The 25,195-nt window shown below is 34.8% G+C and overlaps 1 protein-coding gene across 8 annotated transcripts in view; it reads left to right on the top strand.

The window, feature by feature from the left end:
• The window catches only part of STRN3 (striatin 3), a 134,006-nt gene that overhangs the window by 98,132 nt on the left and 10,679 nt on the right, over positions 1 to 25,195 (top strand). For 4 of the 8 annotated variants that reach the window (XM_015143489.3, XM_077940818.1, XM_077940817.1 and 1 more), the window contains exons 8-15: positions 56 to 166; positions 10,704 to 10,844; positions 15,922 to 16,055; positions 17,384 to 17,559; positions 17,742 to 17,789; positions 18,402 to 18,523; positions 22,465 to 22,632; positions 24,252 to 24,392. In XM_015143489.3, coding sequence (XP_014998975.1) covers positions 56 to 166; positions 10,704 to 10,844; positions 15,922 to 16,055; positions 17,384 to 17,559; positions 17,742 to 17,789; positions 18,402 to 18,523; positions 22,465 to 22,632; positions 24,252 to 24,392 — 1,041 coding nt within the window. The remainder of the gene's footprint in view (positions 1 to 55; positions 167 to 10,703; positions 10,845 to 15,921; positions 16,056 to 17,383; positions 17,560 to 17,741; positions 17,790 to 18,401; positions 18,524 to 22,464; positions 22,633 to 24,251; positions 24,393 to 25,195) is intronic. The other 4 variants (XM_015143490.3, XM_077940820.1, XM_015143491.3 and 1 more) reach the window with 3 other exon arrangements.

Genomic DNA, 25,195 nt, shown 5'->3' with positions numbered 1-25,195 from the left:
CAGCTTGCATTGCCAACTGCTGATTTTTTTTCTTTTAATAATATGCTGCATGTAGATAAAGATGACCTCTCCCCAACTGCTGAGGTTTGGGATGTAGACCAGGGACTAATAAGTAAACTGAAGGAACAGTACAAGAAGGAACGAAAGGGGAAGAAAGGGGTGAAGAGTAAGTGCAGATTCTGACTATTATAATTTTTGTATACCAATAATTAAGAAAAAAATTCTTCAATTCTGTTTTTTTGTGTAACTTGATTTTTTGTTTCAAAAAGGGGGCAACTAACTTTAAACTTTGTCTGTTGTATAATTGAAATTTGTATATAATTTAGGATGTGTTACCGATCAAGTAGAAAATCATTTAAAATATATGGGAAGGGTAAAGGAAAGATTTTGAGGATTGTTTTTAAGCTTTAAAAACTTTACCAAATTGTTAGGAATATTGACATTGGAATAAAAAAATAAAAATTTGTTCAGAAGGGAGAAAAGTATAAATTTCTCCATTTTTGATACATAGAGTATAGCTATAAACAACTCATATCCAGGTTACATTTCTTAGTTTGGGAATCCTTACCTACAGTGAGTAGGAAAGCCCTTTCTGTAGTTTCTGCTTTCTGGTCTTAATCCAACCACAAACAACAGCAGCAGCAAGAAGAATCTCTTGGGTAGTTTTTTTTGGCTACTGTGGAGACCAGGAGTGGGAGGTTAGTGGTGGCAGTAGGGTTTGTTTAGTCATTGCTGGGTGTCTTGGTGCCTGGATGTATTTTTCACTGTGTTGTATATTAACCAATTTACTTATTAAAATATAAATCCGCTACAGTACCTCTCTTAAAGTGGCAATTCATTTCCATTTGGTGGTGCAAACTTAAAAGTTGCTACATAAAAGTATCTTCAGATCTATGACTGTTAACTAGAGAGACTTGAAACTTATTTTGGGACTCTTTTCAACTGGCCATTGACCCTTCCTAGTCTAACATGTTGACTATATAAAGGAGAAAATAGTGTGAGAAAAAGGCAAAAATGATACAGACATTCTTTTTGTGTTTCTTTGGTGACAAATACATTAATATATAAAATGGCAGGTGTAATAGAAACATGTGCGAGTTTCTTTCAGTAAAACCTTTTTTGAGTGATTTCATTTACTGTGGAGGCTAATAAGTGAAGTTTTGGGGGTTTCGCCTGTTACACAATTTTCTTTTATAACTTTATGATAGCTTTTGTTATTGCATGTGAATTAAAAGACTATATAGTGAACAACTTTGTATTGTATTTAAAAACATTTGATACTGGGCTAGGGTTGTGTTTAGTTCTAACATCATTTACCTATAATGCAAGCATTTTGAGTATAAAAGTACGTTTGCATGATTGACTATTTTAGAATAGACAAAATGACATTAGAATTTTAGGGTTTAATTTTTTTTTTTTTTTTTTTTTTGACGCAGTCTCACTCTGTCGCCCAGGCTGGAGTGCAGCGGCGCAACCTCGGCTCTCTGCAACCTCCGCCTCCTGGGTTCAAGCGATTCTCCGGCCTCAGTCTCCTGAGTAGCTGGGACTACAGGCACGTGTCACCATGCCTGGCTAATTTTTTGTATTTTTAGTAGAGACAGGGGTTTACCACATTAGCCAGGATGGTCTCAATCTCCTGACTTCGTCATGATCTGCCTGCCTTGGCCTCCCAAAGTGCTGGGATTACAGGCATGAGCCACTGTGCCCGGCCTAGGGTTTAATTTTTTTTTTTTTAAGGAAATAAAGTGGTTCATTTTACTAGTGGATTGCTTATTTTATATATAGTATCAGAAACTGGCTTAATCTGCTAAAGATTTTTTTTTTGGAAATATTAGATAACGTTGCTTCTAATTTAAGATGGAAGTATCCCATTTTCCCCCTCTGATAGACTATGACTAGACCTATATCTTATTGAGGTCTGCAAATAAGATGTAAGTCAAGGTCTTTTTTAGTTGTTGCTTTTAAACTTTTCTTAAAAATATTTTTAATTTAAAAAAGTATGTTTAAGTATGTTTAAGAAATATTAGAAACAGATAAACTAAAGCTGAATTTTTTTTTTTTTTTTTTTTTTTTTTTTTTGAGACGGAGTCTGCTCTGTCGCCCAGGCTGGAGTGCAGTGGCCGGATCTCAGCTCACTGCAAGCCCCACCTCCCGGGTTTACGCCATTCTCCTGCCTCAGCCTCCCGAGTAGCTGGGACTACAGGCGCCCGCCACCTCGCCCGGCTAGTTTTTTGTATTTTTTTTTAGTAGAGACGGGGTTTCACCGTGTTAGCCAGGATGGTCTCGATCTCCTGACCTCATGATCCGCCCGTCTCGGCCTCCCAAAGTGCTGGGATTACAGGCTTGAGCCACCGCGCCCGGCCTTAAAGCTGAATTTTTAACCCCTCATACAAATTTTAATTTTTTTAGAACCCGGTTTGGAGTGCAGTACTGCAAATCATAGCTCACTGTAGCCTTGAACTCTCCTGCCCTCAAGATATCTTCCCACCTCAGCCTCCTGAGTAGCAGCTGGGACTATAGGCACGTGCCACCACACCTGGCTAATATTTTATTTTTAAAATTTTCTTGTAGAGATGGGGTTTCTCTGTATTGCCCAAGCTGGTCTCGAACTCTTGGCCTCAGGCCATTCTTCCACCTCAGCTTTTCAGAGTGTTGAGATTATAGGCATGAGCCACCATGCTCGGCCTTATGTTTTTTTTTAATTGGACCTTAATACACACAATGTTATAATTTGCCTACTACCATCATAGAAAACATCATTTTATGTCAGCAAATAATTCCTTTGTATATGTTTGTGATTTTTTTTTTCTTTCCAAACAACAGAGAGGAACCCAGTATGTGAAATGGATGAAAGTGAACTTCTTTTATTGAATCAGTACCTGGAGACCCCAAATTCATAACTTAAGGCTTACGTGTCTCAATAACATCTTACTATCTAGATGGGTATTCTGTTATTCAGCCCATTCCACTTTAATTTTGATTTTATATCTGTTTTTTCAAAAAAATGAATTTTGCTTATATAATCATCAACACAACACATGCTTGTTATTCAGATAATATAAGAAGTATACAGGAACATAAAGAAAAACTATAAAAATCACCTGCAATCCTACCACTCAGAGACTATTTGGCATATATTCATCCATCTTTTCTTAAAAGTCTATATACACAAAACCTCCTTCTTAATATTTTAACTAGAATATTATTGTTGTAATTTAACTCATTATTTCTTAATGTTTCACAGTCATTTAAAATACAATATTTGTGGATTTAACTTAGCTTCCATTAGTTAAACCTGTAGATTTGTTTCTAATTTTTAAACATTTTTTAAGTATTACTGTCTTTAAGGCTACTAATGTAAGTAGATATAGGGATAAGGTCTCTAGCAAAGTGTCTCAGGAAAGATAATTCAGAAATAAATTATGTTTCTTTTTTATACTTCCTTTATGAAATTTTGTAAATTAAAAAATTTTTGCTCTTGAATACAGAATTCAGTGTGAAAATGTTGGCTCTGAATCCTTGCCATGAAAATAGAGTTTAAGAAAGTAAAAACTTTTTTTTCTGTTTATAGATCGCAAACTTCTAATGATCTTAATTCAAATAACTCATCGTGTTAATACTAAGATATAATTTTACATGAAAAGGTAATTCATGAATTTCTTAGCATTTCTATTATCTAGTCCATGTTGTTATTCTGATGTTCTCCTTATGTAGCTTTGTACAAGATAGAATAATTCATTATCTGTAGCCTTTTGATTTCTTTAAATTTTTTTTTTTGCTTATAAATGACACATAATTATAAATATTTATGGGACACAGTGTGACGTTTTAATATATTTAAACATTGAATAATGAAAATCAGAGTAGTTAGCATATTCATCATTTCTTTGTGGTTATAGCACTCATACCCTTTTTTTCTAGCTATCTTGAAATATAGAATATGTTATCATTAGCTATAGTCACCCTACTGTGTAATTGCACCAGAACTTATTCTACCTATGTAAATGTAAATTTGTATACATTTACCAACCTTGATTTTTTTCTTTATTCCAGAATTTGTTAATAAGTCACACCTACTGAATTAGTATAAGCTTCTACAGATTTTTCACCGCAGCGTCTTAGAGGGAAGAAAACTATTTGCTGACTTTACCATATGGAATCAGCAGATGTAATCCAGTATTTTTTCTTTTTCTTTTTTTTTTGGAAGGGAAAGAGAAAAATGGCAAGAATGCTGACTTTTTAACTTTGTAAAGACCCATTCAAGATTTGACTTTTAAATGGAAAGGCTTCTAAAATCAAGTACTAAGTTAAAGTTTCTGTGTCTTCCAGCTTGTTCACTGCATCCCACTCTTCCTTTTTTTTTTTTCTTTTTTCTTTTTTTTTTTTTACCTTGCCCCCTGCAAGAGGAAAAGGGGTTAAAAGTGACAGCCTTGCCTTGGAATGTAGACCCACTTCAGTATTTCCTTCTCACTAAGTGAGATATACAATATAATTGAGATGTACTTTATCTTATTAATACTCTTAAGAGTCAATACCATGAAACTAAAGAGGCTTGATGCAGTTATTTTGGTCTCAGGCTTCACAGGGTTAAGCTTTCTTTTCCTTTTAACTTTTTATTTTGACATAATTTCTGACTTAAGAAAATTTTGTGAGAATAGTACAGAGAATTCCATATACTTTTCACCCAGGTTTCACTTTTCGCCCACCAAATGTTAACACTACCACACTTGCTTTTCCCTTTCCTTTCTGTAAATATATTCTTTTTTATTTATTTATTTTTTGAAACAGGCTCTCTGCTTCTGCAGATGGAGTGCCGTAGCACATCGTAGCTCACTGCAACCTCAAACTTCTGGGCTCAAGCAGTCTTTCCACTCCCGCCTCCCGAGTAGCTGGGACCACAGGTGTGCACCACTATGCCTGGCTAACTTTTACATTTTTTAATAGACAGGATCTCTGCATGTTGCCCTGGCAGGTCTCAAACTCATGGCTTCAAGTGATCGTCTCACCTCAACCTCCCAAAGCATTAAGGTTTCAGGCGTGAGGCTGAGTGCAGTGGTTCATGCCTATAATCCCAGCACTTTGGGAGGCCGAGGCAGGCAGATCACCTGAGGTCAAGAGTTTGAGATCAGCCTGGCCAACATGGTGAAACCTTGTCTCTACAAAAAATACAAAAAAAATTAGCTGGGCATGGTGGCTCACACCTGTAGTCCCAGCTACTTGGGGAGGCTGAGGCAGGAGAATCACTTGAACCCAGGAGATGGAGGTTGCAGTGAGCCAAGATCGCGCCACTGCACTCCAGCCTGGGCGACAGAGGGAGACCATCTCAAAAAAGAAAAAAAAAGAAAGATTTCAGGCATGAGCCACTGTACCTGGCCATGGAATTTTTTTTTTTTTTAATCAGAAAACTAAGTTGTAGACATGTTGCTCTTTAAATATATTAGTATGTATTTAAACAAAGACATTCTGGTGTATGACCATAGTACAGTCATGAAAATCAAGAAGTAAACATTGATGCAATACTAATATCTAAGCTAAAACTCAGTTTTCTTTCACTTTTTAATAATTTCTCTTTTCTGTAATTTGGGAGGAGCTTGAAGTGAATTAATCTTTTGTAAAAATGTTGGGCTGGTAGCATTATTCTAACTTTTTAAGGTCTCCATTTGTGCTATATTTTATATCTTAGTAAAAACATGTAAATCAGTGATTAAAAATCACACAGTGTGAACGAAGCATCTGAAATACGGAGGCTTTAGTTAGAAGCGGCTAAAAATCTTTTAAGACTTTCTTTAGTATTTGTTATTCCTTTTCAACATGGACAATTTAAACTGTGGATTATAATAATGTATTTTCCTTTGATAGGAGCCGTTATTCTTATAGCCTGTTGTTACTTTTAAGCTATATTATACCTATAAAATTTAAACTTACCAATAAAAGATTTTTTCATTTCCTTTCTTGAAAAGATGTATAGGCTTTCCCCATTTTAAAAAATTCACATTTTGGGAATATGTGTTTGCATTCCTGGTTCTTAGTGAGTGGATTTATCTTAATTTTCTTAATTATTCTCATTTATCCTAACTTTTCTGTCTCTTCTATGTATAGAATATGATTTTTTTTGCCATTTCCCTTCTTTCCTTTACTAGCATTGCAGAATTGCTATGCACCTTCTGGCCTGATTATCAATACATTTGAAAAGGAGGAAGTCTTGTAACTTTTTCAGCATTTCTTAAAAATCATAAGTGAGCTCCCCCGAGTCATTTTCTAATTTTTATTTTTAAAGTTTTTTATTAATATTTGTCGTTTGCTATTCCAGATCCAAGAAAACATGTTGTCAACAGGAAATCCAGTTTTTTAAAGTGTGACTTGAAGCCAGATATCCAAAATTAGGCATTTGAATACATTTAAGAAGAAATTACTCTTAAGTAGGCTTTTAAAAACACCTTTGCTCACACTACAAATTATCTGTGATGAGTAAGCTACTTCCGTTTAGCACATAGTACTAATTCGAAGAGCTCACAGAATAGTTATATTCTCTCTCCTCCCTCAAAGACAAAAACAAAATTGTTTCATAGAAAAGAGATGTTATTTTCAACTAGGCATGTGGTTTTATGTTTCTGACTTTAATCTCATTCTTTTTTTTTTTTTTTTGAGACGGAGTCTCGCTCTGTCGCCCAGGCTGGAGTGCACTGGCCGGATCTCGGCTCACTGCAAGCTCCGCCTCCTGGGTTCACGCCATTCTCCTGCCTCAGCCTCCCGAGTAGCTGGGACTACAGGCGCCCGACACCTCGCCCGGCTAGTTTTTTTGTATTTTTTAGTAGAGACGGGGTTTCACCGTGTTAGCCAGAATGATCTCGATCTCCTGACCTCGTGATCCGCCCATCTCGGCCTCCCAAAGTGCTGGGATTACAGGCTTGAGCCACCGCGCCGGGCCGATTTCACTCTTTAAAAACAAACTATTCATGTCCTTTAACTCGGGATTTTTTTCTTTCAAGAAAATAACTTAGGTGTTTTGCCTAGGATCAGAATGTATCAGATTGATACTCTTTAATCAGTGCACTTTTTAAAACTGAAGAGTCACTTTGCAGCTGAAGTTATTTTTTCTTATTATTGTGATCTCGTATTTATTTAAGACAACAGTTGTGTGAAAGCTTTAATTATAGAAAATAGAACAGATCTAGCAAACATTACTTAACTAAATAAGCTTATCTTTTCCAGATTGTTTGTCTCCTAACAGTTTTGCTTCAGAATATAAAAGTTGATCAACAAAGGGAGGGCTTATTTGAGAAAGGGAAAATGTTAGATTTATTCAAAAGTACTATTTTACTTACAGTGATAGCATAGGAAGATAAATTTCATGGCATGAGCGTGTACATGTTAGAGTGGAATTTGAAAACGTAACAGTAGTCTATAGTTTGGCTTACACGTGGCATAATTAGTATATTTTTCATTGTGTCAGTCCGTTTAGAGGATTATGCATTTATATAGGACTTTCTATTTGTTAAGAAATAGGTGGGTTGTTTTCACAGTAGTAGAAAAGTTTTTCTAGCTGGGCACCATGGCTCATGCCTGCAATCCTAGCACTTTGGGATGCTTAGGAGAGAGGATTGCTTTACCCCAGCAGCCAATACCAGGCTAGGCAGCATGGTGAGACCATCTCTACAAAAATAAAAAATACGAAAATTAGCTGAGTGTGGTAGTACATGACTGTGGTCCCAGCTACTCTGGAGACCGAGGTAGGAGGATTGCCTGAGTCTAAGAGTTCAAGACCAGCCTCGACAACATGGTAAGACCCTGTCTCTATAAAAAAAATTTTTTAAATTAGCCAAGCTTGGTGGTACGTGCCTGTGGTCCCAGCTACTGGGCAGGCTGAGGTGGAAGGATCACTTGAGTCCGGGAGGTCAAGAGCCAAGGAGATAAAGGCTGTAGAGAGCCGTGTTTGTGTCACTGCATTCTAGCCTGGGTGACAGGGCAAGACCTTGTTTCAAAAATAATAATAAAAATTAAAAAATAAAAGTTTTTCTTGCTGTAAGAATTAGAAAAAGTATTTGTACTTCTATAAATTTCAGTTTTTGTTTAATTAGTGCTTAATGGGCCTTCAAATATGCCTTTAAATATTGATATTAATATTGTCTAGTATCCTGTTATACCCCTACAGTTTTCTCATTGCTGATAAGACATCACATTTTTTATTTGAAATTGTTTTGTTGCGTTTATTATATTTAGAATATTGGATAGATTTAGAAAGAAAATGAAGACATTAAATTTGCAGTTGAAAGATGCTCTACACAATAGAGTAAAGACTAAATTGTGAAATCTGCTGTCATCTTTTGGCAGCGTTTGAGAAACTAGGATTAGAGCAGGGAAGTTTCATCATTTCCTCAACTTGGCACCGTGTCACACTGAAACTATCTGGCTATAGTATGTAAATAATATTATATAATTTGGGATCCTCAGTTTGAACAGTAGCTTCCATAATAGCTCCTAATTTCTTTCCCTTCTGTAACTTCCAGTTCATGTGTACAGGAAGATTTTGACTTTACATAATCTGTAACAAAACTTTGTCAAGGCTTTATTATGTTTCACATTAACTATCATATAATGAAATTATTTACAAGGTAGTATTTAATAAAGTCATTTTATGTTACACACAAATAAGAGAACATTGAAAGATCAACAAAAGCTTTACAGAAGAGATGAAACTGGTGTGGAGGAATGGGTAGAATTTAGATAGGCTGAGGTGCATGTTAGAAGATTAGAAAGTGTGTGTGTGTGTGTGTGTGTGTGTGTGTAGAAAGCATTCTCACCTTTCTGAGAATGGGTGAGGACAAATATGACAAAATATGGCATAAGTAAACTCAGTGAACACTGAAACTACATATGGAAACTGCTTTGACTGGAAAATGGAGGGAGTTTGTATTGTGGATCATTAAAAGATAAGATGGGGTAGAAAAAATAGGATCAGATCATAAAGCACATGATGAAAGGTTAAGTACATGATTTTAGTTAACTTTGATCCAGAGTGTTGAAGTGCTACTTGTGGTTTCTCAGTGAGGGGAGATATAATAAATGTAATAATTTTGGAAAATTAGTTGTAGTATATTAATGTGATTGAAGGTAAATGGAGCTCAGAGATAGAAGAACCGATTAGGAGTCTGTTATAGTAATTCATAAGGTTGAAAGCCTTGATTAAAGTCAATAGAGAGATAAACTTGGAGAATACTTTAAAGGAAGATTCTTTTTTAAAAAAAGCCCCCACCCTTTTATAATTTTACAAGTTGAAGAAGAATTAAGATATGGTTGCAGATTTTTAAGAAGCGAAATTAAACAAAGGATGGTGGTAGTCATACAAGTGGGAAAGATACAAATGGGAGCTATTTTTGAGAAAGAATAATGTTTATGTTCTTTTACATTGAATTTAACTGGTGGTTGGATATCTAGTAGACAGTTTTTTGTTTATTGGAGAATTTGTTTACAGTCATTTCTCTGTGGGGGAAAATCCTCAGGTAACACTGAGTTTCTTCATTATTATTAGTTAGGAAATTCAGACTACATAACATATTACCTAATCCAGAAGTAGAGTTGTTTAAGCATTTCTAAGAAATTAGGAATTACTGTAAAATAGGACCAATAAATTTTAAAAGTCCACCTATTTCCACTAAATTTTACCATCTAATTGTCTGGTATTTTGTTAAAGATACATAGATGGGTAATAGTTCTTAGAGTTACTTACACTCAAATAGCCACAGTGAACTTCACATCCATTAATGATGACGTTAGTAAATATAAGGTTATAATGTTTGACCTTGGACTTACCTATTTTATTTTTTTAAACTTATGTAGATTATAAAGCATTGTCTTTTCAAAGTATTTTTTTCTGACATTCTTAAAACTTGTTTTCTTTCAAAATATATGGTTCAAAATAATTCTGCTATTTCTAAAGTTCAGAGTTAAAGAATATTCTACAATACTACAGAAGCTTTTGAGTTTTATATGTTTTGGCCTGAATTATCCAGGCAACAGCCAAAATTCTTCCCTTACATTTGTGGCTTATGACAGTGCTGACTTTCATATCATGAGAAACTCAGAGATCTATCTCATGGATAAATCAGGTTTTTCAGATTTGGGAAAAATGAGAAAAACATTTTGGAAGAAATTGGGGATGATTTGTTAATGACAAATTTGTACTAACATGGCAGGAAAATATCCATGGAAACACCAGGTAAAGTTAATCGTTTGTTGCACCCTCATAAAAATTATTTGTACTTATTCCTTTGTTAACTTTTTTAAACAGTGAATTATGTTGAAAAGCCCTTATTTTATTCTTTATACTGGTAAATGTTAACCTTAAACACCAAAATTTTCCTTTGTTTTAATGATACCTTCTTTGTCTGTGAGTTTACAGAACTTTAAAGAACTGTCTCTAAAGTATTCTATGGAGATATATATATATCTTTAGAGAGAGAGATATATGTAATACATATATGTATCTTTATATATATCTCTCTCTCTCCACAGAAATAATAAATATTTAAACTCAATGTGTTTTGGGGGATGGTATAGAAAATGGAAGACATCTTTAATTTTCTGATATTTTAATAACTGAGACTTCTTAATAGTCTGTTTTGTTAATGAACTGGTTTTAGACGCTGCTGGCAAGTCAAGCGGTAGCCATTAAATGAACCTCTACTGCTGACATTAATTTACAGGGGCCAACAGGACAAAACTCTACGACATGATAGCTGATCTGGGAGATGATGAGCTGCCCCACATCCCTTCAGGAATCATTAATCAGTCTAGGTCAGCCTCTACTAGAATGACTGATCATGAAGGTGCAAGAGCAGAGGAAGGTACAGAATTTAGCTACCATGTTTATTTACATTTCAGAAGACCTTAAATCCAAATCACATCTTAATATTGCAACTAGGCTACTGTTTAAAATGTTGATGATCATTTTATATGATCTTTAGAGAAGGTGTTGGGCAAGCTCTTGATGTAATTAATTTAGGGATTTTGACATTTCTGGCTTCTATTTCTTCATATTTTGTTTTCATTTTTAATGTGAGGAGGAGTTGTTTCCATCATAGGTGAATTCAGAGTCTTTAATTTTAACTACAGATCCAGTAATGGGAAAATAGTAACTTACAAAAACAAACTTAAAATAATACATATGGAAAAAGCTGCTCATTTTGTCTTATTGCTTAAATTTAGCAGCTAATAATAATTACCACTTACTAGAAGACAACTGTGGTGCCAGGCATTGTGCTTGGAACCTTTTTTTTTTTTCTTTCTTTCTTTTTTTTTTTCCATGAGACTGAGTCTCACTCTGTTGCCCAGGCTGGAGTGCAGCTCACTGCAACTTTCGCCTCCTGGGGTCAAGCGAGTCTCCTGCCTCAGCCTCCCAAGTAGCTGGGACTACAGGTGCATGCCACCATGCCTGGCCAGTTTTTTGTATTTTTAGTAGAGACAGAATATTACCATGTTGGCCAGGCTGGTCTCAAACTCCTGACCTCAAGTGATCCGCCTACCTTGGCTCCCAAAGTGCTAGGATTACAGGTGTTAGCCACAGTGCCCAACCTGTTACTTTAAATATGTATTACTTTAAAAAATATGTGTAACTGTTGCCTCAATTAATCCTTTGAGAATAAGGCAATATCATTATTCTTTAACTTGGTAGCAAGTATATGCTACCTAGTAATGAATTTTATAAAATTTGCCTAAACTAGAAATGTGTAGGAAATGAAAGTACTACTTAAACGTTTTTTCCAAAATTGATTTTGGCCAAAGATATATAGGTATACTTGAATCATTTATAACTCTAAGTCTAGATGTTTATAAGTATTGAATCTGAGTTTTTAACCAAAGATTATTGTGACATACGAGATACAGTAATTTGGCATATATATTAAATTTCATTGATGTTATTGCCTTTGCTGTGTAAAGAGGATTTGTTTGATGTCCCAGTCAAAAAATTTTAAATGCATCTTGTTCCCTTTTAAGATTTCCCTAGTGGCACAGTTTCCTTACAGTTAAATAATTTTGCATTTTTTTCCCTCTCATAATTTACCATTTACTTCACTCACCTTAAAAAAATCACTAAAATAACAGTCATTCAAAGCAAAATGAATGAAAAATAAAATAGTGTCTGTTAATTTTTTCAGATCTCATTTCCACTATTGAGATATATTCCTGTTTTACTTTAGAATGAAAAATAAAATAGTGTCTGTTAATTTTTTCAGATCTCATTTCCATTATTGAGATGTATTCCTGTTTTACTTTAGAAGTATTTTCTAAACTACACATAGCAACTCCATTTTTTTTTTAATGCATTTAGTGATGATTTTGCTTCATTTTTGGTCTGTTTTGCCAAATATGCATAGCACAACTTGCTAAAATTTTTGTAATTAATGTACATTTAAACTGCAAGTTTTGCAGTTTAAGGCAAACCCATGTTAGCAGTGTGAACCCTTTTAAATGTTTCAAACCAATGACTTATGGTAAAAGCCAATCAAGGCACACTCTACACAAAAACCAGCTTAGAGCTCTCTATGTGTGTTTGTTTATGTGTTATGTGTGTGTTTTAAAGAAAGAATATAGGTCAGTGATCTGTTTCTTGATGCTGGGAGGAGGGCGAGGGGAGAGATTTGATAAATGTGAACTTCATTACAGTTTTTGAAGTGTCGATCTTACTAGAATTTGTTATTTAAAGAGATGTGAGTTTGACTTCAAGCTAAGAAGGCAGCTTTGGAGTACATAATCTCTTTATTTTCAGTGGCACTGTCCAACTTACTTCTTTACTTTTGAAGTCCATGTCCTACCTCATTTTGTAAAGAACAGTGTCTGTTTTCTAGGAGTGGTACTTCAACATTACAATCTTCTAGACTGTTGTTACTAAAGACTTGAGACATATCACATTGCCGCTGGTATAAATGGAATCTGTAACCTGGACTAAGTTCTTGGGAAAAAGAGTTCAGTATGTGAGCTACAGGTTTCCTTCATGATAAGTGTCCATCAAAAGGAAGATTAGTTATAAAAATCTGAAAAAAACCTTGTATTTTATAGACCCATTATACTAGTATTGTTATATTACTTGATGAAATCCTTCTTAGGCCTCCTAATAAAATGTCTTATAATTTCCATCATTAAATTAAAAACTAGGCCAGGCATAGTAGCTCATGCCTGTAATTCCAGCACTTTGGGAGCCCAAGGCAGGAGGATCACTTGAGCCCAGGAATTCAAGACCAGCCTGGGCAACATAGCAAAACCCTGTCTCTATTAGAAAAAAAAAAAAAAAAGATACCAAAACTAATTTTTTAGGCTGGTTAAAATAATTATATTTTTCTTTGAATTACTAATGACATTTTTATACTATGGGTAATTATATTACCATTAATAAAATGAATTTTTAGGATAGAAATTAATTCCATCTGCAGGGAAATAAGGGTAAACAAATGAGTAGCTGCTGGGATTACCATATGCCACAGTGATGGGTAATATGGAAAGCAGAGATAATAGTGTAAAAGAAGTTTTACACATATATATGTAAATAAATACTGAGTAAGCAGAATAGTTTGCAATATCTACATAAATATGTCATGAAATATATGTGTGTATATAGAGAAAAGGATAGAAATGTGGTCATATGATTAATTAGAAATGAGTATAATACTAATTTTTTGTTAAGTACAATTAATCCAAAACGCGAGTAAAACTAACATCCAGACACTAACCTTCACATGCTCCTAAATTGGTCAGTGGCTGATCAGAGATAGTCCTGCAAAATGATTTGTTACGTTAAAGTTATTTTATTGGGCTTTGTGTCAGTGAATGTTTGTATAATTGTGAGTGGGAAGAACTGTGGCATTTTAGAAACAAATTATGAGCTTAAAGTAAAAATATTTCTTTGTCTAGAGAAAAATGCTTTGAGTAAATGTTATCTAATGACTTTTATGTACTTATCCTTAAACATAAGTTTAAATTATTGATTTTATAGTTGATAGCTGCTTCTGGTATTGCCAATAACTGCATGCTAATAATTTGTAGGAAAAGATCAATGCTACAGATTATTCAGATTCATAAGTGTCATAATTGAAAGATTAACTAAATACTAGTTAGGATCTCTATGTATATATTTTCTTTCAGGTGCTTTCAGATTCATTTTAGATCAAGTAACTGAATCAGAGCTGCATTTTAGAACCCTATTTGAGTCAGATTATATAGCTTACTTTGATAGATAAAATAATAAAATAACAAGATGTTTTAAATAAAGATGAATTTTATTTTGCCATACTATACATATATGAATTATATCTTCTCAGAATTATTTCCAGTAGTATTAGTGATGACTGTCAAGTTTCATTACAGCTCTTGTGTTTCCTGTAGCATATTTATATCATTTTTCATGGGAATTTTTAAAAAATTGACAAACAGCTTAATTTTTTTTGTATAATGTTTCCCTTTTAAATTTGCTCATGAATTTTAAGTGTGTTTTAATATATTGAGTTTTATATTATAATGATTTGAGTATTTCTCCCTTGTTACCTTAATGTTAAGTTTTTGCTTTCAAAGCATTTGAAATTATATTGAAGGTTGTTGCTTAAACTATGACTGTTACAACAAAATATTTAGATAATAGTTATTCAATTATGGCAGAGTTTAATTGGTTAATAGTATGTATAGAAAGGAAAACACATTTTAAATAATTCGAACTGCTAATATTAACATGAAAAGCTGTAATAATGCACATGATATAGTCAAGAAATCTAAGTGAAGCTCAACCTGAGTTTAGTTTGAAATTGAAATGGCACATCTGATCAGAAATTAAAACTCTGTGGTCAAGATTAGTTGCTTCATTTTAGAATGTCATGGTAACTAGAATGGGACATTAAAATAAAAATCATAGTCAAAGCTTTAAAGCCGGAAGACAGGCTGGACGCGGTGGCTCACGCCTGTAATCCCAGCACTTTGGGAGACCGAGGTGGGTGGATCACTTGAAGTCAAGAGTTCAAGACCATTCTGGCCAACAAGGTGAAAGCCTATCTCTCCTAAAAACAAAAAAATTAGCTGGGCGTGATGGCTGGCACCTGTAATCCCAGCTACTTGGAGGCTAAGACAGGAGAATTGCTTGAACTCAGCAGGTGGAGGTTGCAGTGAGCCAAGATCGCACCACTGTACTCCAGCCTGGGTGACAGAGCAAGACTCTGTAAATAAATAAATTAATTAATTAATTAAATAAAGCTGGAAGATGTTCTGAAGTCCACATGGATTAACCTCTTTATAGAAAGGAAACTGACGTTGTTGGTGGAAGAACTTTTTCCTAGACCATTGCTGTTACTGAAGGAATCTGAACAATTAAAGCTTCATTCTAGTGAACTGATACAGTATATAGCTGACTGTAAACCATTTACATTTCAGTGTTTGTACTAGTTTTTATCAGGGACTAGAATGCCTAGTACTTCTTTAGAAAGCAAAAGGACTTAGCAACAACCTATTAACATTTAAAAAATACTGTATGACTACTTTGAGGTCCTTGAGGTCCATGGTAGAGATTTCCCCCCATGAATAGCAAAAATCTGATACTTAACTCCATTGTTTAATCAAAATTTGTCCTATTTCTTATTTAACATGTAAACTATAGTTATAATTGTACTGAAGTGATAAGAGATTTAGACAAAGCTTTTGTGCCCCAACTTCCACCCCAGAATAATATATCTAGTGCACATTTTATTTGTGGACAGTTACTACACCACAGTTCCAACACATTTGTTTAACACTGCTTAGTAACAGGATTTTTTGAGTAGAAGTGGGAAAATAAAAATTAATTATATTACTGAATATTGTAACTGTTAAGTGCTTAAATTTTCCCCACAATATTGTCTTGTACTGTATGATTTTTCAGCATTTAAGAAGCGGTTTTGTTCTTTATAGCTGAACCAATAACGTTTCCATCTGGAGGAGGCAAGTCATTTATTATGGGTTCTGATGATGTTTTGTTAAGTGTACTGGGCCTTGGAGACCTTGCAGACTTGACGGTAACAAATGATGCAGACTATAGTTATGATGTAAGTGCAGTTTTATTTTTAATTTTTTAATGATTTAATAGAAGGCTCCTTATTTTTTGGAATCACTTATAAAACAGAATTAATGTCAAGGTGCATGGAAGAGATAAGTTTGTGTCAATGTGTTGATTTGAAGTGACATGTAGTTTTTCTTTTATAACTACTTTCTTTGTGGTATTTAAATTTTGTTTTAGGTATTTTGGTGGATTAACTAGAAGTTTGAGATGATTAATATATTGGTCAATAAATACATCTTGAGTAGTCAACTCTCAATTATCTCAAATTAAGCCATATTTTGGTGTTAACAAGAAAAAAAATAACCTGAATCACTTATTTGCCTTCAGAATACTTCTTAAAAAGCATGTTTTATTTTTGAACTTTTATTTTCTTAAGGAAATATTTTAAAGTTTCTAAACATTTTAAAGTTAGCTTGCATCATTTCCTGAATACTTAACTCCATTAGAGGGATGGGGAGTGGATGGAAGGGATAGGGAGTCCAGTGTTAGAGGTGAAACTTGTCTTGGATTTAATTTTTCTAGATATTAATATTTCAATTGAGAGTTAACTATACCTGTTAGATCTTTATGTTAATTGCAGTTTTTCAGCAATTTTTTTTCTTTTTATAGTGAATTTCTTTTTCTACATTTTATAGTTAACGTTAGCATGCTTTTTAGAGACAGCCTTTGGTGGGCTGGATTATTCTCATTAATATTTTTTTTAAATACATAAGCAACTAAATTCCAGTAAACTTTTGACTGCTTTAGAAGTGGTTTCACAGCCTGTCTTTACAGATGGAGAAATGTGAAGGTAAAAAGATAAACCTCTGTCAATACCAAGAATTATGAAAATGGGATGAAAATATTCTTAAAGGGTCTTTAGTTCAGACTTTCAGAAAGTACCTTAACTTGCTGCCTTTAAAAATTTCACGTTATACATTTCCTAAATGACTTTACTGTTAATACTGTACCGTTGGATATTTGTAATATGTAATTATTTTTCATGTAAAGTATTGCAGCAATGGTAGCAATGATGATTTTGTTCTCATCTGACATTTAATAGGAGCTTTGGGTTTAGCTTGATAGGTATAAACAGACTAAAGAACTCTGCATTTGATCTAGGCTATTTGTAAGGCAAATGAAATTATTCTGAGTTATTATTAAATGATAAAGTTTTTTTAGAAAGTTTTAAAGGTACATTAAATTTCCACTGGACATTTTAGCCAAACAGTTTTAAATATATGTGTTAAACACACCAAAAAGAAACGAATAAACACTCCACATGCCTTCCAGTTTACTACTTTCACCACTAAATATTGTGCTCTTTCCTTTTAGTTGCCTGCTAATAAAGATGCCTTTCGAAAGACATGGAATCCCAAGTATACACTACGTAGCCATTTTGATGGAGTACGGGCATTAGCTTTTCATCCTGTAGAACCTGTGCTGGTTACTGCTTCTGAGGACCATACCCTGAAACTCTGGAACCTGCAAAAAACAGTTCCTGCCAAAAAGCAAGTATTTTAATGTTAGCCTGGTGTATTTCTTCTAATTTTGCTAATATAAGTAATTATTCCTCATTATTGTTGCATATCTTTAATGCACACATTTGATCTAATGACTGTTTAATATCAACCAGTGATTTATAGTTATTTAATTGCCTTCTCTTCCCCTACCCTTTTTCCCCCTCTTTTAGGAGTGCCTCTTTAGATGTAGAGCCTATCTACACATTTAGGGCCCACATGTAAGTTTTACTGAATTGGTATTTAATTAACAATCATACTTATTATTAAATATTATTTATCAGTCCTCAAACCTTGTAATTTTCTCAATGTTTTATATTAGAAAAGATGTATTACTTGAATAATAGCTATTTAATAATTGTATTGGTGAAAATATGAATATAATAGTACCATTCAGGCTAGATGCAGTAGTTCACGCCTGTAATCCCAGGACTTTGGGAGGCTGAAGTGGGCAGATCACTTGAGGTCAGGAGTTCGAGACCAGCCTGGCCAACATGGTGAAACCCCGTCTCTACCACAAAATACAAAAATTAGCTGGGCGTGGTGGCATGCGCCTGTAGTCTCAGCTACTCAGGAGGCTGAGGTAGGAGAATCGCTTGAACCTGAGAGGCGGAGGTTTTAGTGAGCCAAGGTCACCACTGCTCTCCAGTCTGGGCTGGCGACAGAGTGAGACCCTGTCTCCAAAAAAAAAAAAAAAAAGTACCATTCATATGTACATGTTCTGTTAAAACAGTTTTTCGATATTACATAAATTCAGAGGTTGGGGGAATGGAGACTTGAGTTTCTTCTTGGAATTTATCAGTAATTTTTTTTTTTCTCTCTTCCTACAATAGTGGCCCTGTTCTGTCATTAGCTATTAGTTCTAATGGAGAACAGTGTTTCAGCGGTGGTATTGATGCTACCATCCAGTGGTGGAATATGCCGAGTCCCACTGTGGATCCATATGATACGTATGGTAAGTAAAAGGATCAAAATGTATTTTTTTTTAACTGAATGGAGCTGACAAAAGTAAATACCTCAAATAGGATTACAAGGTTGTTTAAACCTATGTTAGTCACCTCATTTTGTTCTTCCATTTGCTAATAAATTGCTTTATTAAAGAGAAAAATTAGAAAATGTCATGCCATGGGTATTTAAGCCTATGAATTGATACTTTCTCTGTTGTTAAAAAAAGTATATTAATTAAAGTGTTAATTTAGGTAGTAGGAACAAAAAGAAGAAGGAAACAAAATATAATCTAAGTAACAAAATTTTGAACTTAAGAAATAGTTCATATATTTTAAAAATATTAGCAAAAGACAGTGGAACCAACAGCAAGGGTGTAAATCATTAAAACTTTTTGGAGCCAAAAAATTTTTTTGTTATTCTTAGCTCTTACATACAAAAACATTTTTAATTTCAAAATGGAAAGAAAAAGAAAAGAAACCTCCTTTGACTTACAAATGGAGCTTTTAGAAATCTGTTCTACAGAAACACCTACCTGTACCTGTGTTCAAATATATTTGTAAGGGCATTATCAATAATTATATTAAAACAAAATGTTTATGAACTCTTTTTTCTTTTTATTTAACACCACTTTGTGCCTACATTAGCTAGGCATTGTGGTAAGCACTATGTCAAGAAATAAGATTGTTTAATGGAAAGTAGAGACATAAATAAGCAGAGGGATGGGATCTGTGGTTACAAATTGTGATAAATGATAAGAAGATAGAGTACTGTGAGAGGGAGTAACAGGCAGAACCTTCTCTAGAAGAGTTAGTCAAGAAAGGTCTTTCTAAAATAGTGAGATTCAAGCCAAAATCTGAAGGATAAAAGGAAACTTTCAGTAAAGAGTTTTAAGCCAGAAAGTTATCTGATAAATGTAAGGTTTTAAAAAGGTGACTGTGTCTGTTGTGAGAAGAGTAAATTGGGGGTGAGAAGAGTGGAAAGAGAAATACCAGTTAGGAGGCTGCTGTCATATAGTAGTCTAGTAAACTAGGTGACAGACGACATTGCCAAGATTAGAGTGGTGGTAGCAGAGCAGTTAGAAGTGGTTTTAAGATAAACTGAGGGAGTATGGTAGAATAGACAGGATTTATTGATAAATTATGTTGAGTAGATAAAGTGATGGGTGAGTGATGCTTAATTTGATTGTATGTGTTTAACTGCTTTATTGAGATGTAATTTAACATATCACAAAATTCACCCTTTTAAAGTATACAGTTCAGACTGGACACAATGGCCCACTCCTGTAATCCTACCACTTTGGGAGACCGAGGTGGGAGGATCACTTGAGGTCAGGAGTTCAAGACCAGCCTGGGCAACACAGTGAGACCTCATGTCTACCAAAAATTTAAAGATTAGCCAGATGTGGTGACACGTGCCTATAGTCCCAGACACTTGGGAGGGTCACTTGAGTGTGGGAAGGGTCACTTGAGTGTGGGAAGTCAGGGCTGGAGTGAGCTGTGATGGTTCCGGTGTACTCCAGCCTGGGCAAGAGAGTGAAACCCTATCTCTCGCTCTTTTTTTTTTTTTTTGGAAACAGGGTCTCACTCTGTCTCCTAGGCTGGAGGGCAGTGGCTTGATCTTGGCTTACTGCAACCTCCGCCTCCCAGGCCCAAGCCATCCTCCTGAGGAGCTGGGACCACAGGTGTGAGCTACCACACTCCACTAATTTTTGTATTTTTTGTAGAAATGGTGGCCGTGTTGCCCGGGGTGGTCTTAAAACTCCTGAGCTCAAGTGATCCGCCTGCCTCAGCCTCCCAAAGTGTTGGGATGATGGGCATGAGCCACTATGCACAGCCACAAGACCCCATCTCTAAAAAAAAATTAAAAATAAAGTCTACAGTTCAGTAGTTTTTACTATGTTCACAAAGTTGTACAGCCATCATCACTAATTTCAGAACATTTTCATTACCAGTCCTGAGTGTTTGATGTGAGTAACTGAGCAGGTGATGGGAGCATTTATTGAAACAGAGGCAGAACTGGTGTAAGGAGATTTAAGATGGTGAGTTCAGATTTTAGGCATGTTAAAGGATGACAGTATCAAGTAGGTAATACACAACTAAGGAGCCCAAAGAGATCTCGATTGAAGTTAAAAACATGGACAGTCTTCTCTATACAGATGATACATTAAGCTATAAGAATGGGCAATGCAGGGAGAGGGTATTGTTTAATATAAGAAGAGAAGGCAACCTGGGACTGAAGTCCTCGTAACTCTGACACTGGGAGGGTGGCTAGAGCAAGAGAGCCAACAAACTGAGGAGGTATGACCCAAAAGACAGAAGGAAGTGCAGGAGAGTGTGTGAAATCATGGAAGCACACTAAAGAAGAAACCCATTTTGAGAAGAAAGAAGCAGTCTGTACTTTCAAATGTTACTGAGAGTTCTAATAATATGATATAAAGTTTCCCTTTTATAAGTGACCAGCAGGTCACCCACATCTTGGCCAGGTAGAGTTTGGATGCTGGAGCTAAGACTGAAGGATGAAGGGACCTCTGGATAATCTTTCATGTCAGACTATATGGATGAAAAGCAATATAATGGGAACAACAACAAAATGTTTTGTATCATCAAAGTATTAAATTTGATAGTATAGGGATCATCATTAGCAAAGATTGTTTTGGTGTGGTAATGGTATCAGAAACCAAACTGGAGTGATTTGAAGAGTAAACAGGAAGTGAAAAGCATATTTCTACTGCTGGGTAGAAGGGGTGGTAGGGTAGGATTAATGAAGATTTTTTGTTGACAAGATTCTGGAACAAGTTTTTTTTCACTGTGGTAATGATTCCAAGGAGGAGAATTTGTGTAGTAGAGAAGCAGTAAACATTACAGCAAGTTAGTGACATCTGGTACTAGCCCTTGATAGGATGGAGGACAGATTCCTAGCTTGTATCTGGAAGCTAGGAGAAGATACCTTTAGACACTAATCATTTATATGTTAGGCAGCAAGAAGATGGGGGATAAGAAACATACAGCATTATTTGAATGCTGTATTTTCTCAGTGAAGTATGAGGCATAGTCATGTGGAAGAGAGGTTGGGAGCTGTGAGAATTGTGATGATAAGAAGCATTCATGCAAAGTGGGAGGAGTTTACTAGAAAAACAGGATTATCAGACAGATTATGTTCATTGTTATCAGCTGTCAAATGTCTGTCAGTTAAGGAACAGATAAATAAAATATGGTATATCCATACAGCAGAGTATTATTTGGCACTAAAAATAAATGAAGTACTGATACATGCTGCAACGTGGATAAACCTTGAAAACATGTTCAATGACCAGGAGGTCAAGGTTGCAGTGAACTGTGACCGTGCTGCTGTACTCCAGCCTGGGTGACAGAGCAAGACCCTATTTCAAAAAGAAAAGAAGAAAACATACTCAGTGAAAGAACCCAGTCACAAAAGACCACATATTGTATGATTCCATTTATAGAAATTGTTCATAATAGGACACATCTGTAGAGACAGAGCATTAGTTGTTGCCTAGACTTGTGGAAAGGTGGGGAGGAGGAATTGGGGGAAGTGACTAATGAATGATGAAAGTGTCCTAAAATTGATTGTCATGATGGTTCTATGACTCTGTGAACATACCAAAAATCATTAAATTATACACTTTAAATGAGTGAGTTGTATGGCATGTAAATTATATCTGTATCTCAAAAAAGCTGTTTTTTTAAAAAAGCACATGTTCCTTTATAGAAAATTGTGAAAATACAGAAAAATGTTGATGGGAGGAGGGGATAAAAATAGGCCATAATTCTACTCTTAGATATAGCCACTATGTACACTTTGGTTTATCTTCTTGTGGCCTAAATTTATGTTGTGTTCTTTATACTCAGTTATATAGTAAGTTTTCTTTATGAATCAAAGTTTGTTTTAAACTTCTTTTACCTGATTTTTTGTTTGTTTTTTCTCCAGAGCCAAATGTTCTAGCTGGCACTTTAGTTGGTCATACAGATGCAGTTTGGGGTCTTGCTTATAGTGGCATAAAAAATCAATTACTGTCTTGTTCAGCAGATGGCACTGTTAGGTTATGGAATCCACAAGAAAAATTGCCATGTATTTGCACTTACAATGGAGATAAAAGTAAGTAAATTTTGCATCTGTGAGAAAAGTTCGTTTTTTAAAAAATTTGGAATATATAAAGGACAAAGTAATTGATTTATTTCTTTACTGCTCCAAAGAGATATATTGAAATAATTTTGTAAAAGTTAGGATAATCTTTTTACTCATTTTTTTTTGAAGTGCTTTGCAACTATATCCCGTAATGCAGTCTTTTTTACCTTTTTTGTGTTCAATTTTTTAAAAATGTAAAACTACTTGTATGTAATAGTGGAATAGACAAATGAGGATACTCATAGGGACAACAGGAGGCACACCATCTGTTCCAGATGACTACCCACGAAGACTGAAGGGATCACAGTCTCAAGCATACCTATAAACCATGTGTTCCATGACCCTGAGCACACTAGTTGAGTAGTCCAGCCATAATCACTGAACCCCTAACTGGAAAAGTACAAATTAGGTTATTTTCATGATTTTAAATATTTTCTATTTAAAAAGGCTTTAACCAGTTTACCTTTTGAAGACATTTACTGATCTTATTTTCCAAGTCATTTTTAATTTTTTTTTCTTTTTTTTTTTTTTTTTTTGAGATGGAGTCTCGCCCTGTCGCCCAGGCTAGAGTGCAGTGGCACGATCTCAGCTCACTGCAAGCTCCGCCTCCCAGGTTCACGCCATTCTCCTGCCTCAGCCTCCCGAGTAGCTGGGACCACAGTCGCCTGCCCCCATGCCTGGCTAATTTTTTTTGTATTTTTGGTAGAGACGGGGTTTCACCATGTTAGCCAGGATGGTCTCTATCTCCTGACCTTGTGATCTGCCCGCCTCAGCCTCCCAGAGTGCTGGGATTACAGGCGTGAGCCACCGTGCCCCGCTTTTAATTTTTTTAATTAGACCTTTTATTTGTATGTAAAAATACATATTATTTTAAAACATTTTAGGTGAGTAGTAAATGTATAATTTTGTGTCTCTTAGGACACCTTAGTGGTACTAATTTTCATTTATCCAAGCTTTAGAGGTAAGAATTCATTTAGATATTTGTTTCTGGCTTCATCTAGATAGTTAATAGCTTGGCTCCATATTTCGTCTAACTGTGCATTGATCTGGCTAGTTTAATTTAGTATGTTAAAGAGAGAAATTGCTGCTCAGGCCATTTTAGGGTGAAGTACTGCATCAGCTGATTCCAGAGTCCAGGCCATTTTCATGAGTCCAAAAATTTGACTTGTATTATCTCCTTTATAAGGCCTACAGATCTCTGACAGGTGAACCAGTCTGCCAAAACAGTTATATGAGAATGCTAATTTGTCATTTTACAGTAAGAAGTATTATTGGCAAGTTGGCCAAAAGACTAGGATTTTATTTAATCCCTTAGAAGAAAATGTGTAATAGAAGAAATAACTTTTACATGTATTTACTCTTTATGAGCTCTGTAGTTATATTTTTCTTATAATTTTAAATAGAATGCTATAAATTTTTTAAATAATTGAGGAAAAGATATTTCTTATCTTACCATCCTGACGCAGTTGTATTCCTTTTCATTATTAACAGTATTTCAAGATTATTTGAATTCCTTTTTCTGATTAGAAAAGTAGAGATTTCATAGAATTTTACTTTGTTTACATTGTCTGTCTTTGGGCTCATTTCAGAGCATGGAATACCTACATCAGTTGACTTTATAGGCTGTGATCCAGCTCATATGGTAACCTCTTTCAACACTGGTAGTGCCGTAATTTATGATTTAGAAACATCACAGTCATTGGTGATACTTTCATCACAGGTAGATTCTGGTAAGTTTTCATGGAGTTTCTTTGAAACCTTAAAAAGGGTTATTACACAGAGGATGATCTTTTAGCTAATTTTAATGTTTTTACTATTTGAATTTAGGATGGCAAAATAGTTTCATAATGTTACAGTTATACTTATTCATATTATTTCTGCTATTTCTTCAAATTTTGCTTAAAAGTTTGAGCGGACGTATGGGAAAAGAGGAATGACTAGAGCAATATAAAGGTGAAAGTAGGGAAAATAAGATAATGAACCTAATGTACTCATCATTCAGTTTTAATACCTGTCTATAAATGCCCAGTATTGCACATGTGGTATGTGGTATGTGTTTTACAGTTTATATAGATAAGGATCGCATAAGATTTATGTATTGCAATTGGTTGATAGGTCTCTCAGGTCTCTCTTCATCCATAGATTCCCCTTCATCTCTTTTATGTTCCTGTTTTTTTAATTGAAGAAATTGGCTACTTTGTCTTGTGAAGTTTCCTACAGTCTGAATTTTGCAAGTTGCATACCTGTATTATTTAACGTGCTTCTCTATTTCTATTCACAATTCTCCTGTGAACTGATTATAGATCTAAAGACTTACTCAAATTCAGGTTCACTGTTTTTTTCTTTTAAAAATTTTTACATGTTTTTGGCGACTTTACTTCACAAGTAATTTGTAAGCTTTTATCAGAGGTAAGTATTTTCTGGTTGTTTATATTTTTGTGATTTTTTTTTTTCTTTTTTTTTTTTTTGAGACGGAGTCTCGCTCTGTAGCCCAGGCTGGAGTGCAGTGGCCGGATCTCAGCTCACTGCAAGC

Source organism: Macaca mulatta, chromosome 7 (genome assembly GCF_049350105.2).
Source record: "Macaca mulatta isolate MMU2019108-1 chromosome 7, T2T-MMU8v2.0, whole genome shotgun sequence".
Classification (NCBI taxonomy): Eukaryota; Metazoa; Chordata; class Mammalia; order Primates; family Cercopithecidae; genus Macaca; species Macaca mulatta.
This window is presented reverse-complemented; position numbering and strand designations above follow the sequence as displayed.